The sequence below is a fragment of the Scyliorhinus torazame genome, chromosome 5 (assembly GCF_047496885.1).
Source record: "Scyliorhinus torazame isolate Kashiwa2021f chromosome 5, sScyTor2.1, whole genome shotgun sequence".
NCBI classification, from domain to species: domain Eukaryota; kingdom Metazoa; phylum Chordata; class Chondrichthyes; order Carcharhiniformes; family Scyliorhinidae; genus Scyliorhinus; species Scyliorhinus torazame.
In genome coordinates, this window is record NC_092711.1 from 165,184,072 (window position 1) to 165,201,692 (window position 17,621).

Sequence of the window (17,621 nt, forward strand, 5' to 3'; positions counted from 1 at the left end):
CCCGAGTGTCGAGTGATTCTTTCGGATTCATTCCCACTAACATTTTCCCACTCATTTAACTGATCTATGTTACTTGGCAGCCTCCTTATGTCCTCTTCACAATTTACATTCCTGCCTATCTTTGTAATTTTGGAACATAGGAGCAGGACTTGGCCATTCAGCCCGTTGAGCCTGCTCCACCATTCAATACAACCACGGCTGATCATCCACTTCAATGCCTTTTTCCCCACACTATCCCCATATCCCTTTGTGTTATTGTTATTTAGAAATCTGTCAGTCTCTGCTTTAAACACACCATGACTGAGCTTCCACAGCCCTCTGGGGTAGAGAATTCCAAAGATTCATAACCCTCTGAGTAAAGAAATGTCTCCTCCGAGACCGATCTTAAATGACTTCCCCCTTATTTTGAAACTGTGTCCCCCGGTTCCAGATTCTCCAACTAGGGGAACCATCTCACCTGCACCCACCCTGTCTATTCCTTTAAGTATTTTGTAGGTTTCAATGAAATCCCCTCTCAGTTTGAAACTCCAGAGAATACAGGCCCAGTTTCCCCAATCTCTCTTCATAGGACAGTCCCGCCATTCCCTGAACAAGTCTGGTGAACTTTTATTACCCTCCCTCTGTGGCAATAATACCTTCCCTGAGGTAAGGGGAGTAAATCTGCACACAGTCCTCCAGCTGGGGTCTAACCAAGGTTCTATACAATGGGAATATTCTGGTCGGTTTCACGACTTTCCTTCCAGTGGGCTGATGCTTTTTGAGCCTGGGAGAGCACATTTCCACTGAAATGGTCTACAAGGGGAGCACGTTAGCACAGTGTGTAGCACAGTTGCTTCACAGCTCCAGGGTCCCAGGTTCGATTCCTGGCTTGGGTCACTGTCTGTGTGGAGTCTGCATGTTCTCCCGGTGTCTGCGTGGGTTTCCTCCGGATGTTCCGGTTTCCTCTCTCAAGTCCCGAAAGATGTGCTTGTTAGATGAATTGGACATTCTTAATTCTCCCTCGGTGTACCCGAGCAGGTGCCGGAATGTGGCGACTAGGAGCTTTTCACAGTAACTTCATTGCAGTGTTTATATGAGCCTTCTTGTGACAATAAAGATTATTATTATTTTAAAAATCTGATGAAGTACATTTCTTTGATCCTGGATAGTAAATAGTGTTTACCCCCACTACAAGTAGATCTAAAATAAATACATTTGTCTCTGTGCCATTGAGTCTGCAGGACCAGGCCAGATGATTCAATTGGTCTCTGTCAGTATTAATGCTCCACATGAGCCTCCACCCAGCCCTCTTCATCTCCCCCATCAGCATATCCTTCTATTCCTTTCTCCCGCATGTTTGTGTCTAGCTTCCCCTTCAATGTATTCATGCTGTTCACCTCAACCACTCTCTGTGGTATCGAGTTCCACATTGACACCACTCGCTGGGTAAAGAGGTTTCTCATCATATCCTGGTTGGATTGTTGAACTCCTGAAAATGGATTGGAAATATGCGCAGCATTTGTAACAAAGGGATGAATTATCAGTGTGGAAAGAGATAAATGTGTGTCCTGATAGACATTTCAGAGACTTGGTCAAAAGTTGACAAAGGCGGGAATCTAAATGTTGAAGGGTATTGTCGGAATGGCAGGAAGCTAGGAAAAGTTGAAGCGATCACTCCTGTCAATTAAGAATAACATTTTGTCAGTACTGAGTGATCACCTTAGCCTGAAAGATGAGGATGAGCAATCAATTTCAGTCAAACTAACAAATAGTAAATGTACGATGTATTTTTTGGGAGTAGTTAACGGGCCTCCTAACAGTAGTTATACTGCAGGTAGAATGAACAAGGAGTGATAAATAAGGCTTGTAATTAATGTGCCACAATAATCATGGGTGGCTTTAATCAAAGTAGATTGGGATGGGCTGAATGGTGGCGCAGTGGTTAGCACTGCTGCCTCATGGCGCCGAGGTCTCAGGTTCGATCCCAGCTCTGGGTCACTGTCCGTGTGCAGTTTGCACATTCTCCCCGTGTTTGCGTGGGTTTCACTCCCACAACCCAAAGATGTGCAGGGTAGGTGGATTGGCCACGCTAAATTGCCCCTTAATTGGAAAAAATGAATTGGGTACTCTAAATTTATAAAGAAAAAAAAAGTAGATTGGGATAATCAGATTGGCAAAAATATGTTGGGTTGATAAAGTTTTTGGGGGAGAATTTCTTAGAGCTGTTCCTTCTGGAGCCAACCAGGAAGCAGTCTATCCGAGACCTCAGTGTGCAGTGAGACAGGATTCATCAATAAACATGGTGATGGAGCATCTGGGTAACAGTGATCATAATATTCAAGGGAAGTCACTGTTTAGTCATTTTAATAGTTTTGGTTTAGTTATGTTCGGTTATCACAGAATCAAAGTGTATGAATCAATTCACTCAATACAGTATCGCACTCTGTGAGTTTCTGTATTCAGGTGCACTCCTCCTTGACAAGTGACTTGTACCATATTGTCTTAGCCCAAAGTAGGGTTACGTTTTATGGTTTTACCACAGGACTAATGCAGAATGAGAATCTCTGTTGTATGTGATGTTTCTTGTAGATTAATTGTGCGTGCCAATGCTGGAGAAATTATGTGTCGTCAACTGTATTCGCTTTTTAACTTAAAGCAAAATAATCACTTTCCTTCAAAGTATACACAGATTATCTGCATTAATTTGGGTTTTGTAATGTTTCTGTAATGATGTTGTCGTTATGCAGTTTCTGTGATTTGTATTTCTTATGAACACGTCATTTATTAATAGATAATGCTGTTTTGTAATGTGTATCTTGCTACTTGAACTTTAGTACACCAATCACCTTTATGGATTTATTTTCTATGTTCTGTAGTAGTTGCTGTGTTAGTTTAAGTTTGTGTATCTCGTGTACTTACAGTTAAGTAACTTGCTTCAGGCATCAGCAGTCACTAAGTTACACATAACACCTGAGATGTATTAGGACGATGAGCCTGACGGACATCAATCATGAGGAATTGACACCACATATCCTCTTATTACAAGTACGTAGACACACAAATTACCTGAGCTGCCTTGCTATCTTAGTGCAAAAGCTAGAAACGTAATAAAACAGCAAGAGACAGCAATAAAAAAAGGATGTTACCACAAGTGACTGAGGTCCTGGGTAACTATTTAGTAGTTAATGGGAAGTGACAACAGCAAGGTGACTGGGTAAATGGGAAACAACATCAGCAAGGTGACCAACAACCTTCAGAGACCAATCAGACATTGATGTTGCATCATTTAATCAATCAGCGACTGATCATGTGCTGTTTGGGCCAATCTGAAGTTCAGGATACTACCGACCATGCATCGAGCTGGTTTCTAGAAAAGGTTAATGAGCTACAATTCTCTGGAGCTCGGTGCACAACACAACATGAAGTAAGAAGTTAGGCATCGGTCAACAGAACAAGAGACAGCGGCAACATGGTGGCGCAGTGGTTAGCACAGTGCCGAAGTCCCAGATTCGATCCCAGCTCTGGGTCACTCTGGGTTTCACCCCCACAACCCAAAAGATGTGCAGGGTAGGTGGATTGGCCACACTAAATTGCTCTTCATTGGAAAAATTAATTGGGTATTCTAAATGTATTTTAGAAAAAAGAACAAGGGACAGCCCACAGTCACTCGGAACTCGAGAGCTGGTGACCCAGAGTAAACAGACTGATCCACTGACGATGTTAAGCATTGTGATTTTATTACAATCAACTTAATGAATTCTGTGACAACATTCTTGTACCCGGAATGGTCTGTAACTAGTCAGGAGCAGCAGGTTCCATTTAGATAACGATCGCAACACATTCTGACATGTAATTGATTTGAGTGTTACAATTGAGATTGGAGCCAAAGCCAGATCTTACAATAGGATCAAATTTCACATTCCGTTTGCGTATCCTGCACTAACAGCTATGGCTTTTGTAAACTCCTTTTACAGGGTATTGAAGGGGAGGATTTACAGACAGAAATTTCACACCAAACATCACGTCAAGATCTGACAGAGTCACTCGATTCATGGGAGCTGAATATCATCGACCTTTGAATCTAGAAGGAAAAATATTGTTTGATTTTTAAACATCACTCAGTGTCCAGACACTGAGACAGGCTCATGCGAGTGAGAGGCATCACTGCAAACAATCTATTTTATACTCTTTAGCTCACCCAAAGATGGAAATTTCAGCTCACATTTCTCCATCTTGTATTTTTTAACATTTTGTTCAACCGTTAAATGTCCTCGACCTTTGGACGTTTCATTACAGAACTCAGCTCGACGACATCAAAACTTGTGTCCGGCCTTGTATGTGTGCCCAGCCAATCCAATTGGCTTCGACTTTGCAGCTGCTCAGTCCCAGCTTTGGAAACATCTAAAAGTGGTGCGAATGCAGGCAGTGAAGAGGAGGTAAAGATTTTACAGATGGATATAGGTAGGATAGGAGATTGGGCTAAAATTTGGCAAATGGATTTTAATGTAGATAAGTGTGAGGTTATCCATTTTGGCCAAAAATAATAAAGGCAAATTATTATTTAAATGGAAAGCAGATTCAAGATGCATCTGGGCAGAGGGATCTGTAACAATATGAAAATTGTAAAGATGACAAAGGGTTAACAATTTTATGTTAATACTTCTCTCCACCAGATGGAGATAAGGAGCAGTCAAATAAATATAAGGTGACTCCTGGGATTCTGGGAGAAGATGTTTCGGCATGAGAGATTAGTTGCATAGTTGAGAGATCAGTAGTTAGAGATATTGTTTCATTTAATAACTTTTACCTTGGAACTTGTTCGTATCTTATTTATGTAGTGTAAACAAATCAGCTTTGTTTGTTTACTTAGCTTGATGTTCTTTGTTCAACACCACGTACACAACAGAGAACATCACATGGTACCAGGAGTGGATCCTAAGATAGAATAGTTAGATTTAGAGAGGAAAAGAAAACAATCTCCCCCCCAAAATACTTGCGAAGGTCAAAAAAAAATCTCATCCAGACTGATTGCAACACCCTCATGGAAGCCAGTCATTTTGAACAGAAGAGCCCAGTCGAAGCTTCATGGAGGGTTTGCAGGCTCCAAAGCAGTTCAGGACATTGGGTAAAGTAGATGTAAACTGGAGGAATTTCAAACCACAGTTTAAATTGTACCTCTCAGCCTCAGACCTCGAAGCGGGCAGTGATCAGTGAAAGATTGCGCTGTGCTTAACCATGGTTGGACCACAAGCGTTAGAATTGTATAACTCATTCCACTTCAAGAGTGAAGTTGATAAGAAAAAATATAATAGTCACAGAAAAGTTCAACAGACACTGTGAATTGCAGATTAATGAAATGTTTGAGTGCTATATATTCCGAAAAAGAGTCCAAAAGGCATGTGAAACACTTGACAGTTTCAGAAGAGATCTCAGGCTCAAAGCGCAGATCTGTAATTTTTCGCTATTATCAGACACCCCTCTGTGTGATCAGATTGTATTCAACAAGAAAGTGCAGGTTCAGCATGTAATTAAAAAGGCAAATGGAATGTTAGCGTTTATTGCAAAAGGACTGGAGTATAAAAGTAGAGCAGTGTTGTTGTAATTGTCTGGGTGTTGGTGAGATCACATCTGGAATACTGTGTCCAGTTTGGGCCTCCTTATTTGAAGGAGGATGTGGTGGTACTGTAGGCAGTTCAGAGGAGGTTCACCAGATTGATTCCGGGGATGAACGGTTTGACGTGAGGAAACAGTTTGGGCTTATACTTGCTGGAGTTTAGAAGGATGAGAGGGATCTGATCGAGTTGTATAAAATACTAAATGGGATTGATAAGGTAAACATAGACCAAATGTTCCCCCTTGTGGGGAACAAGAGGTCACGGATATAAGTTGAGAGGCGGTAGATTTAGAACTGAGATGAGGAAGAACTACTTATCGCAGACGGCGGTGAATTTGCAAAATTCAGTAATTAAATGTTTTCAAGAAAGAGAGATATATTTTGATTTCAAAAACGGTTAAAGGGATATGGCCAACATGTGGGGAGGTAGATTTTAGATCAGGAAGAGATCAGCCAAGATCTGATTGAATGGCAGAACAGGGTCGAAGGGCTGAATTGACTACTGCTGCTCCCAATTCCTATGTTCCACTTTCTCTGAGACCCCAGCCCCATTGACTGTGACAGGGTTCATACTGTCTCCGTGAAATTGTTGATGTAAAGTCACATCAGACCCACACTGCTCGCTTTCCAATCCAATTTATTTAAAGGTCCCAGAAGCCTGATTCCAACCTTAAATGTTGTTCAGATCCTGTCAGTAACATTGTTTTGGAACTCACTCGTACCACCACATAGACAGTCATCAACATGCATCATAAAGATGCCCGAGAGTTTCCTGCCATGGTACCAATAAAGCACGGCAGCTTCTGCCTTCTGGTGGAGACAACCCGACTTGAACAAAACTGATCCAAATGAAAAGTACCATATACTCTGAAAAAATAGACAAACTTATTTAACTTCCAAAGTCTTCCTTCTACATCTGGCACCTTCTTAGGAGGTTGCAGAAACACTGCCCTCGGGTGTGACCCCCAGCACAAACGCAGCTTTTATGTTTCTTGAATTATATTCCCAAGAAAATGTTGTGAAGAGGACCAAAGGAATTTCAAAATTACCTTTCCTGCTGTGGGTAAGTCCACTCTGACCTCTTTATCTTCCAAGGGTCCTTCAAATCCCCGAGACACTAACCTCACCATGGACTTGTAAGTTCCGCCTGATTGGAGCTTTTCTGTGCAGATCCATCGATGTGATGATGCTGGCTGACCCCTATCTGGGACCTCGGAACACATGCCAAACTCTGTCCAACTGCCTAACTCTTTTTGTTTCACCTCCCTTACGGCTTTATCCCCTCATATTTTGGCAGCTACAAAACCCTCTCGGTTACGGGGACTTCAGCATCGCCCCCAAACATATCCTTGGTGTAAAACCGACAATTCCTGTCTGAAATGTTACAGTTATTGAAATTACATCGAGTGGACGTCACAGAAACAGACCAGAAACAGATCCCTGAGGTTCCGAGGAGGCCCCAGTTGTCAGTCAGACTGAACTAAACACGGGTGGTATAAAACAAACAACACCCAAGTGTTTGCTGTCCACGGGGACCTTCCTTTAATCAGAGCCATGATGTGGAGATGCCGGCATTGGACTGTGGTGGGCACAGCAGGAAGTCTTACAACACCAGGTTAAAGTCCAACAGGTTTGTTTTGTGATTCAAAACACATTGTTTTGTGTTGTAAGAATTCTTACTGTTAAATCAGGATCCGTCAGTGGATCCTGTTCCTGACACCAGGTTGTTGTGGGACAAATGTCACTCGGAGTCCAGAGTTGGTAAAAGTTTGGGAATCTTTATTACAAACATGCAGGGAATGCTTCGGCGAACCGAAGCATCTCAAGGAGTAGTTGCAATAACACACGTTTATACACAGTACAGTTGCTGCTGGTCAGGCTGTTGTTTCTGCAAATTAGTGGGAAAGTACAGGATGTCAAGGAAACAACTCGAAAACAGCTCAGAATTATCGGCTATAGTGATCTATATTCATCGCTCACAAAACAGATCTAGGAAAACAATAGCTAGACTAATAATCTAAGGACCCACGGAAATACAATAGGGATCCAGGTTCGGCAGATGGTGAATTTTGCATTCATTTATATCTGGAATTAAAGTCATTGATGACCATGAAGGAATTGTTGATGGTTGGAAAAAAAATCTGGTTCACTGATGTCCTTTGGAGAAGGAAATCTGCCATGCTGACGTGGTCTGGCCTATTTGTGACTTCAGACCCACAGCAATGTGGCTGCCTCTTAACTGCAGCCACTCAGTTCAAGGGCAATTAGGGATGGGCAACAAATGCAGCCCAGCCAGCAATGCCCACATCCCATGAATGAAACAACAGATGTGCAGGCCAATGGATCTGGTGGGGAAAAGTGTGTGAGAGAGACAGAGAGCTTTCATGAATATAACTCACTTTAATCACATTCACACTTTATTTCCCATATCATTCGATGGGCTGAATGTCCTCCTTCTGGGTACTAATGACTATGTCTGAAAAAGAACAAATTCAGCTGCTCCAGTCTCTCCAACTAACTGAAGTCCTTCATCCCTGGTGACATTCTCATAAACCTCCTCTGCACCCTCTCTGAGAACTTCACATCTTTCCTAAACTGTGGGGCCCATACAGAGGGTTCCATTCGAGAGAGATAGAATTGAAAAACAGGGAGGTTATGTTCAACTTGTTTAGACAACGGTTAGACTACACTGGGAGCACTGTCAACATTTGTGATCTCCATTTGGAAAAAGGAAATAGAGGCACTGGAGAAGGTGCAACTAAGATTTATAGAATCCCTATAGTGCAGGAGGCCATTCAGCCCCTCACATTATGTACCAGCCCGCTGAAAGAGTACACCACCCAAGCACACTCACTTGTCCTATCCCAATAACCCGTCAACCTAAACATTTGGACACTAAGGAGGAATTTAGCATAGCCAATCCACCTAACCTGCACATCCGCCACACAGATACAGGGAGAAAGTGAAAACTCACACGGACAGTTATCCAAGGCCGGAATTGAACCTCCTGGGTCGCTGGTGCTGAGAGGCAGCAGTGCTAACCACTGTGGTACCGTGCTGCCCAGGAATAATATCAGAACTGAGAACATTAACCCACAGGAAAGGCTGGAGCTACCTTTCTTTAGAAAAGAGAAGACTGAAGGGTGACCTGATGGAAGTCTTTAAGATGAGAAAGGGGTTCCATAATCCAATAGGGATTTGATGAGAAACCTCTTTACCCAGCGAGTGGTGAGAATGTGGAACTCGCCACCACAGCGAGTGGTTGAGGTAAACAACGTGAATATATTGAAGGGGAAGCTAGATACAAGTCTGGTGAACCTTTATTGCACTCCCTCTGTGGCAATAATACCTTTTCTAAGGTAAGGGGAGTAAAACTGCACACAGTACTCCAGCTGTGGTCTAACCAAGGTTCTATACAATGGGTATATTCTGGCCAATCTCACGACTTTGCTTCCAGTGGGCTGATGCTCTTTGAGCCTGGGAGAGCACATTTCCACTGAAATGATCCACAAAGTACAAGTGATTAGCACTGTGGCTTCACAGCACCAGGGTCCCAAGTTTGATTCCCTGCTGGGTCACTGTCTGTGCGGAGTCTGCACGTTCTCCCCGTGTCTGCGTGTCGGTTTCCTCCGGGTGCTCCGGTTTCCTCCCACATTCCAAAGATGTGCCGGTTAGGTGGATTGGCCGTGCTAAATTGCCCTTAGTGACCAAAAAAGGTTAGAAGGGGTTATTGGGTTATGGGGATAGGGTGGATGTGAGGGCTTAAGTGGGTCGGTGCAGACTCGATGGGTCGAATGGCCTCCTTCTGCACTGTATGTCCTATGTTCTTAAAAGCTGCTGAAGGACATTTATTTTATGGTGTTTTTCCCCCCACTACAGGTAGATCTAAAATAAATACATTTGTCTCTGTTCCATTGAGTCTACAGCACAGGGCCCGGCCAGTCGGCTCAATTGGTCTCTGTCAGTATTTATGCTCCACATGAGCCTCCACCCAGCCCTCTTCATCTCCCCGTCAGCATATCCTTCTATTCCTTTCTCCCTCATGTGAAAGCAGGTGAATGGCCTCTCCCCAGTGTGAACTCACTGATGTCTCCGTAGGCGGGATGGATCATTGAATGCCTTTCCCTTATCAGAGTAGGTGAATGGCCTCTCCCTGGTGTGAACTCACTGGTGGACCAATAGGTTGGATAACTCCTTGAACATCTTCACACACAGAGCAGGTGAATGGCCTCTCACCAATGTGAAGTTGTTGGTGTGACTTCAGGCTGGATAAATGAGTAAATACCTTCTCACACTGAGCGCAGGTGAATGGCTTCTCCCCAGTGTGAACTCGATAGTGTGACTTCAGGTTGGATAAATGAGTGAATCCCTTCCCACACTGAAAGCAGGTGAATGGCCTCTCCCCAGTGTGAACTCGCTGGTGTGTCTGCAGGGTTGATAATTGAGTAAATCCCTTCCCACACTCAGAGCAGGTGAATGGCCTCTCCCCAGTGTGAACTCGCTGGTGTGACTTCAGGCTGGATAACTCAGTGAATCTCTTCCCACACTGATTGCAGGTGAATGGCCTCTCCCCAGTGTGAACTCGCTGGTGTGAATTGAGGTTAGATAGCTGAGCGAATCCCTTCCCACACTGAGAGCAGGTGAACGGCCATTCCTCAGTGTGAATTCGCTGGTGTGCCCACAGGGTGGATGAATGACTGAATCTCTTCCCACACTGAGAACAGGTGAATGGCATCTCCCCAGTGTGAGCCCGCTGGTGTCTCTGCAGCTGGGATAAGCAAGTGAATCCCTTCCCACACACAGAGCAGGTGAACGGCCTCTCCCCAGTGTGAATGCGTCGATGAATTTCCAGCGTAGATGGGTATCTGTATCCCTTCCCACAATCCCAACATTTCCACGGTTTTTCCATGTTCATCGTCTTCTCGTGTCTCTTCAGGTCAAACAATTAGTTGAAGCCCGTCCACACAGAACACATGTACGGTCTCTCCTCACCGTGAATGTTGCAATATTCTATCAGGCTGTGTAACTGGTTAAAGGTCCTCCCACAGTCACTGCTCTCGAACACGCTCACTTGGGTGTATGTGTCTCGGTGCTTTTCCAGTCACACAAATGTTCAAAATCTTCTGAAGCAGCCAGAACAGGCAAACATTGTTCTGTGTAGATTCAAAAGCCGATAATATTCAGGTCCCAAGGAATCCAAGTGACTCTGTCAGATCTAGACGTGATGTTTGAGATTTATCTGTAATTTCTCCTCTTCTAATATCCTATAAAAACAATTTTCAAAAAATATCACCTGTCTTAACAGGGAGAAATTCAGAACAGATAATTCTATTTTCCATGGAATATTCTTTCCTCGCTCATTCCCCAAAAGCTGTAAATCTCCATCCCACACACTCTCCCTCTATTCTCACACTGCTGCATCTAATATTCACCCTCCCAATTCTCTTGAAAGTGCTGTTTCAGGCTGATTGACAGACCCATGATCATTGCTTCCTGTCCTGGACACAGAGATCATAATAAAGAGTAAGCTTATGGCCCATCCAGCCTGCTCGACCATTCAATCATATCATTGGGTGATCTACATCAGCACCATTTTCCCACACTATTCCCCCATATCCCTTGATATATTCAATATCTAGAAACCCATCAACCTTTGTCTTGAAAATACCTGATGACTGAGACTCATCTCAGCTTTCTCCCCATTTTCCTGCCGGTTCCCCATAATCCTTGACTCCCTCATCAAATATAAATCTGTCCAACTCATCCTCAAATATATTCAATGACCCCAGACTCCACTGGGCCCTGTGGAAGAGAAATCCAGAGACTAACAACCTTCTGAGGAAAAAGATGACTGTAAATATATAACATAGCTACTGTACTAGATTAGAAGCTTGAAATAATAATCAATGTGCTTTATTACAGAACCATAAATAATATGTCTAATCTGTACCATATAACACTCGACATATCTCTGTCTGATATTTTTAGTGTCCCCTAAATGTCAGCCATCTCCTGGGGAAACCAGTCCTTTAGCTGCGAACACTGGGAAAGAGACGATCCTTTTAGCCAAACAAATAAACGTGTCAAGCTGAGGGAGCAAAGGATATCAATGTCTTTAAGGGAGAGCGAGACCTGGGCCAAGCTTTGCAGAGTCTGCAACCTCCCTGGATTCACTTCCTTTTCCTTCAGTTGCTGCAAGTGACCAACTGAAGGTCAGAACGAGAAAATAAATGGAAAGGGGGAGAAAAGAAAGTGTTTTACTCACAGATGTTGCAGACAAGAGTCGATTTCAGTCCGTGCAAAGCTCAATCGTCATTCACACAAACACGCGCTCTGATTGGCTGGTGGACAAAGTCCTTCCGGTCCTCCAATTCGACCCATTGGTCAATATGTCAGCTGGAAGGTCAGGAGGCGGGCTCTACCCCGCACACGCGCAGTCTCCCCGCTCCCTTGGACATGCGCAGTCCCGGGCCGAGAGGGTGATCACCGAGCGGCTTCTCGCTCTGGCCGGAGCCGGTTGCCTGGAAACCTTGTCTCGAGGAGGTGTGGCGGGAGAGGGAACAATTGGTGGGGGCGGGGATCCCGTGCCCGCGCGCCGGGCACGCGCACTGGAACCCGGAGATGTGTTTGGGGCCTTTCCGTGGATGTGGAAGAATGTGCGGGGGGGCGGGGGGGGGGGGAGTGCGCACGCGCGGGCTCGCCTGCTGGCGGCTTCGTTTTATTGATTGGAGCTTTTTGTCTTTGGTGCAGCTGATGTGTTTTTGCATCGTGACTATTGTGTTTTGTGTGTTTACCCTGTCCTCTGCCTTGGTCTCTTGGGCAATGGAACCGCCTTTTGGGGCTGAACTGTGCCCCTCCGGGGAGGGGAGGGGTCTCGGTGTCGGTGTGTCCTTTCCTGATGGTCGGTGCTGCTCATTCTCTCCCACACACTCTTACAGACCGGCACATGCAGCATTCACTCAGATACTCCTTCACACACGCCTGCTCTTGCTGACATGCATGTACTGCTTCCACACCCATGATTTACCCCACACACGTTTCCACTGATGTGGGGCTACCGCTGGGGAGTCGCTGGCCTTGTTTTCTTGCTGATTGTTCTGTATTCAGCGTTGTCCTGTTGTATTGTAGAATTGTTAACAAACTAAAAGATCTAAAACTTTCTCCTCTGTACAACATCTAGGAGGAAATCAATGTTTCCCCCTTTCCATTTCTTTTCTCATTCTCACCTTCAATTGGTCACTTGCAGCAACTGAAGGGAAAGGAAGTGAATCCAGGGAGGGTGCAGACTCTGGAAAGGTTGGCCCAGGTCTCTCTCTCAAAGACATTGACATCCTTTGCTCCCTCAGCTCGACACATTTATTTGTCTGGCTAAAAGGATGGTCTCTTTCCCAATGTTCACAATTAAAGGGCTGGTTTCTCCAGGAGATGGCTGACATTTAAGGGGACAATAAATTAATATAGGCCAGAGATATGTTTAGTGTTATATGGTACATAATAGATATACTATTTATAGTTCTGCAATAAAGTACATTTCTTATTATTTCTAGTTGTATAATATAGTGCTGTAGCTATGTTATATATTTCCAGTCATGGAGTCATTACAGCACAGAAGAAATCCATTCAGTAACTCGAGTCCATATCGACTCTCTTTACAACAAACTAGTCAGTTCCATCCCCCCTCTATTTGCTCGTTCCCCTGCAAGTTAATTTCCTTCAAATACCTATCCAATTTTATTTTAAAATCAATATTCGTCTCCACTTCCACCTCCATCATAGGCAGAAAACTCTTAACCACTCGCTACCAAAATTAAACCCTTCCTCAGGGTGGCACGGTAGCACAGTGGTTAGCACTGTTGCTTCACAGTGCTAGGGCCCGGGTTCAATTCCCAGCTTGTGTCACTGTGCAGAGTTTGCAAGTTCTCCCAGTGTCTGCGTGGGTTTCCTCTGGTTGCCTCGGTTTCCTCCCATAATTCCCAAAACACGCGCTTGTTATGTGAATTGGACATTCTAAATTCTCCCTCGATGTACCCAAACTGGCGCCGGAGTGTGGCGACTGGTTGATTTTCACAGCAATGCCATTGCAGTGTTAATGTAAGCCAACTTGTGACACTAATAAAGATTATTATTAGACCCCCCCCCCCCTTTATCGAATCAATAGACGCTTGGATGAAGATTTTCACCTCTTCAACAAGAAGCAGTGAGCCTGGATCCCTCATGAATCAGCCCCTCAGGAGAATTGGGAGGGTGAATATTAGATACAGCAGAGTGGGAATGGAGGGAGAGTGTGTGGGATGGAGATTTACAGCTTTTGGGGAATGAGAGAGGAAAGAATGTTCCAGAGAAACTAGAATTGTCTGCTCTGAATTTCTGTCCTGGGCTGACAGTGATGTCTTTTGTAAACACCTTTTACAGGATATCAGAAGGTTAGGATCTACATACTGAAATCTCAAACCAAACGTCACATCAAGATCTGGTGGAGTCGCTCCATTCGCTGGGATCAGAATATCATCAGCTTTTAAATTTAGAAGGAGAAAACGTTTCTCTGTTCTGACGGCTTCAAAAGATTTTAATCATCTGCGTGACTGGAAAACACACACACAGCGAGTGAGAGTGTTCCACAGCACAGACTGTTGTTACACAGTTACACAGCCTGAAAAAACATTGCACCATTTACAGTGGGGAGAGACCGTACCTGTGTTCTATGTAAGTGAATTTTCAACATACTGTTGAATCTGGGGACACACAAGGGACACCTTTATCATGCAGAATCTGTGGGAACACGGGAATTTTGGGAACAAATTTGGATGCCTGTCTGAAGTGGAAACTGATCAACATGGACAGACCGGGGAAATGCCCTTCACCTGCACTGAATGTGGGAAGGGATTCAGTGATTCATTCAAACTCCAGACACACCAGCGAGTTCACACCGGGGAGAGGCCATTCACCTGCACGGAGTGTGGGAAGGGATTCACTCAGTTACCCAATCTGCAGACGCACCAGCGAGTTCACACTGGGGAGAGGCCATTCACGTGCACGGAGTGTGGGAAGGGATTCACTCAGTTATCCCATCTGCAGAGACACCAGCGAGTTCACACTGGGGAGAGGCCATTCACCTGCTCTGAGTGTGGGAAGGAATTCATTCAGTTACTCAATCTGCAGACACACCAGCGAGTTCACACTGGGGAGAGGCCGTTCACCTGCACTGTGTGTGGGAAGGGATTCTCTCACTTACCCAATCTGCAGAGACATCAGCGAGTTCACACAGGGGAGAAGCCATTCACCTGCACTGAGTGTGGGAAGCAATTTACTCAGTCACCAGATCTGCGGGCACACCAGCGAATTCACACTGGGGAGAGACCATTCAACTGCTCTCAATGTGGGAAGAGATTCACTCAGTCATCTACCCTGCTGATTCATCAGCGACGTCACACAGGTGAGAAGCCGTTCAGATGCTCTGTGTGTGGGAAAAATTTTATTCAGTCATCCAGCCTGCTGCAACACCAGCGGATTCACACTGGGGAGAGGCCATTCACCTGCTCTGTGTGTGGGAAGGGATTCACTCGATTATCAACCCTGCAGACGCACCAGACAGTTCACACCGGGGAGAGACCGTTCACCTGCAGTGTGTGTGGGAAGGGCTTCAACCATTCAATCCACTTCATGACACACCAGCGGGTTCACACTGGGGAGAGACCGTTCACCTGCTCTGACTGTGGCAAGGGATTCACTCATTCATCAAACCTGCAGAGGCACCAGCGAGTTCACACCAAGGAGAGGCCATTCACCTGCTCTGTGTGTGGGAAGGGATTCTCTCAGTTATCCCACCAGCAGTCACACCAAAGAGTTCACAGATGATTACACGGGGTCAGATTCTGCTGTCGGTGTTGCTGTTAATCACATCCAGGATCAACCGTGTTCATTTATAGAATTTACAGTGCGGAAGGCGGCCATTCGGCTCATCAAGTCTAATCAACCCTTGGAAAGAGCACCTTACTGAAGCCCACACCTCCACCCCATCCCAGTAACCCCACCTAACCTTTTTGGATGCTAAGGGCAATTTAGCACGGCCAATCCACCTAACCTGCACATCTTTGGACTGTGGGAGGAAACCGGAGCGCCCGGAGGAAACCCGCGCAGACGTGGAGAGAATGTGCAGACTCCACACAGCCAGTGACCCAAGCCTGGAATCGAACCTGGGACCCTGGAGCTGTGAAGCATCAGTGCTAAACACGGTGCTAACGTGCTGCCCATTCTGACATCCTTCACGCCCTCTCGACACATTTATTTGTCTGGGTAAAAGGACGGTCTTTTTCCTAATGTCCACAAATAAAGCAGCGGTTTCCCAGGAGTTGGCTAACATTTATGGGGACTATAAACTAACATAGGACAGAAATATTTTGAGTGCTATTGTATAATAGAGATTAAATGTTTAATACTGTGGTATAACATATGTTATTCAAGATTCTGTAATGAAGTAAATTTTTACTATTTCTACTCTTGTAATATAGTACTGTAGCTACGTTATATATCTCCAGTCATAGAGTCCTTACAGCACAGGGGGAGTCCATTCAATAACTCGAGTCCAGACTCTCTGTAGAACAATCCAGTCTGTCCCATCCCCCTCTCTATCCCCGTTCTCCTGTAAGTTTATTTCCTTCAAAAGTCCAAGAATTTAAATTTGGAAATTGTTGATTGTCTCCACTTCTATCATCCTCGTAGGCAGCGAGTTCCCGGTCATGACTACTCACTGTTTAATAAAGCTCTTCCTCACATCATCCTTGTATCTCTGTTCAAGTAACTGACTATTAAACGTATCTTTCGCTCAATAAATATACAGATATCTATATGTATTTAGACTAGCAGTCTGCAGGAAGATTTTCAGGTTTCTCTGTCCAGGATACATGTTGTGTTGCCCTATTATGTATTTTCTTTTATTCCCTTTTCTTCTCATGTACTTAATGATCTGTTGAGCTGCTCGCAGAAAAATACTTTTCACTGTACCTCGGTACACGTGACAATAAACAAATCCAATCCAATCCAATTCAAACCAGGACAGGAAGCAGTGAGCATGGATCTGTCAATCAGCCTGAATCAGCACCTTCAGAATAACTGGGAGGGTGAATACTAGATACAGCAGAGTGAGTGTGATGTTGTACGAATTAAGTAATGGCATGATGGGAAAACTGGTCAACTATTCAGTACAATGTAAGAAAAGCTGACCTAGCCACTTCAATGTACCAGAGCCCTTTGTAAGGAATGCTAATTTAGCTATTCCAAAATGCCTGACCTCTGGAATTTCTGATAAGGCTAACCCGTCATAACCCAGGGCGGTATGAATAAGACAAGATAAGGAATGGATGAGTCTCCTCCAACCTTTTAATGTTCTATCAAAGGACAAGATAATGGTATGAGGGATGAGACAAAGAGTCCGAGAAGATCAACAGGTCAGCAGGTTTATGACATTGCTTCCGTTTCTACTTTAGGTTGAATTCCTGACTAAGCTGTAGTCATGCAATCTTGATAATGTGTAAATACCGAGGTGATGCTCTGAAAGCGCGGACTTGGGAAGGAATCAGCAGTGGTACTAACTGCTCTCTGACCTCAAGTTTCAGCCATTACTGCATGCAGTCTTTTTGTAAATAACGCCTTGTTATTTTGCCTTAACGAGCGTTGTTGAATCTGTCTACTACAGTCCAGAAGCAGGACATTACTAACTAATAACATTTGGCGCAAGCGAGCAGCTACGAATATCCTGAGTGAATACCGTGGGGGACTGAAGAAGTGATTGAGCCACGACCCGGAGGGAAGAGACGGACTCCGGCACAGGGTAAGATTCACCTTGGTCTCTCTTTCTCGGATCGTTGCTACGACCCCTCATCCCTGACGGAGGAAACTAGCAGGTGACGGTACTCAAAGCACTCGTAATTAAACAGCAACTGCACTGCGCGTATCACCCGCAGGCAGCAGGAATTGTGGAAAGAGCCAACGGGACTTTAAAAGAAAAATTATCTAAATTAACTGAAGAAAC

At 44.7% G+C, this 17,621-nt stretch overlaps 2 protein-coding genes across 2 annotated transcripts in view; one reads left to right on the plus strand and one right to left on the minus strand.

Moving 5' to 3' along the window:
• Nucleotides 1–7,351: 7,351 nt before the first annotated feature.
• LOC140420451 (uncharacterized) lies at nt 7,352–12,120 on the minus strand. Its single transcript, XM_072504461.1, has 2 exons — nt 11,859–12,120; nt 7,352–10,857 (listed from the first exon to the last, which is right to left on the minus strand). Exon 2 carries the CDS (start codon nt 10,506–10,508, stop codon nt 9,723–9,725), a length of 786 nt encoding a protein of 261 aa, XP_072360562.1. The 5' UTR covers nt 10,509–10,857; nt 11,859–12,120; the 3' UTR covers nt 7,352–9,722.
• A 2,022-nt stretch (nt 12,121–14,142) lies between these two features.
• LOC140420446 (uncharacterized) overlaps nt 14,143–17,621 on the plus strand; it is a 70,369-nt gene continuing 66,890 nt past the window's right edge. Inside the window, exon 1 of the mRNA XM_072504449.1 lies at nt 14,143–15,204. Within this exon, the coding sequence (XP_072360550.1) occupies nt 14,354–15,204 (851 nt within the window). The 5' untranslated portion in view covers nt 14,143–14,353. The remainder of the gene's footprint in view (nt 15,205–17,621) is intronic.

Bases quoted from the DNA above. Each gene is read 5' to 3' on its own strand.
- LOC140420451 (XM_072504461.1), bottom strand. From the start codon at position 10,508: ATGAACATGGAAAAACCGTGGAAATGTTGGGATTGTGGGAAGGGATAC.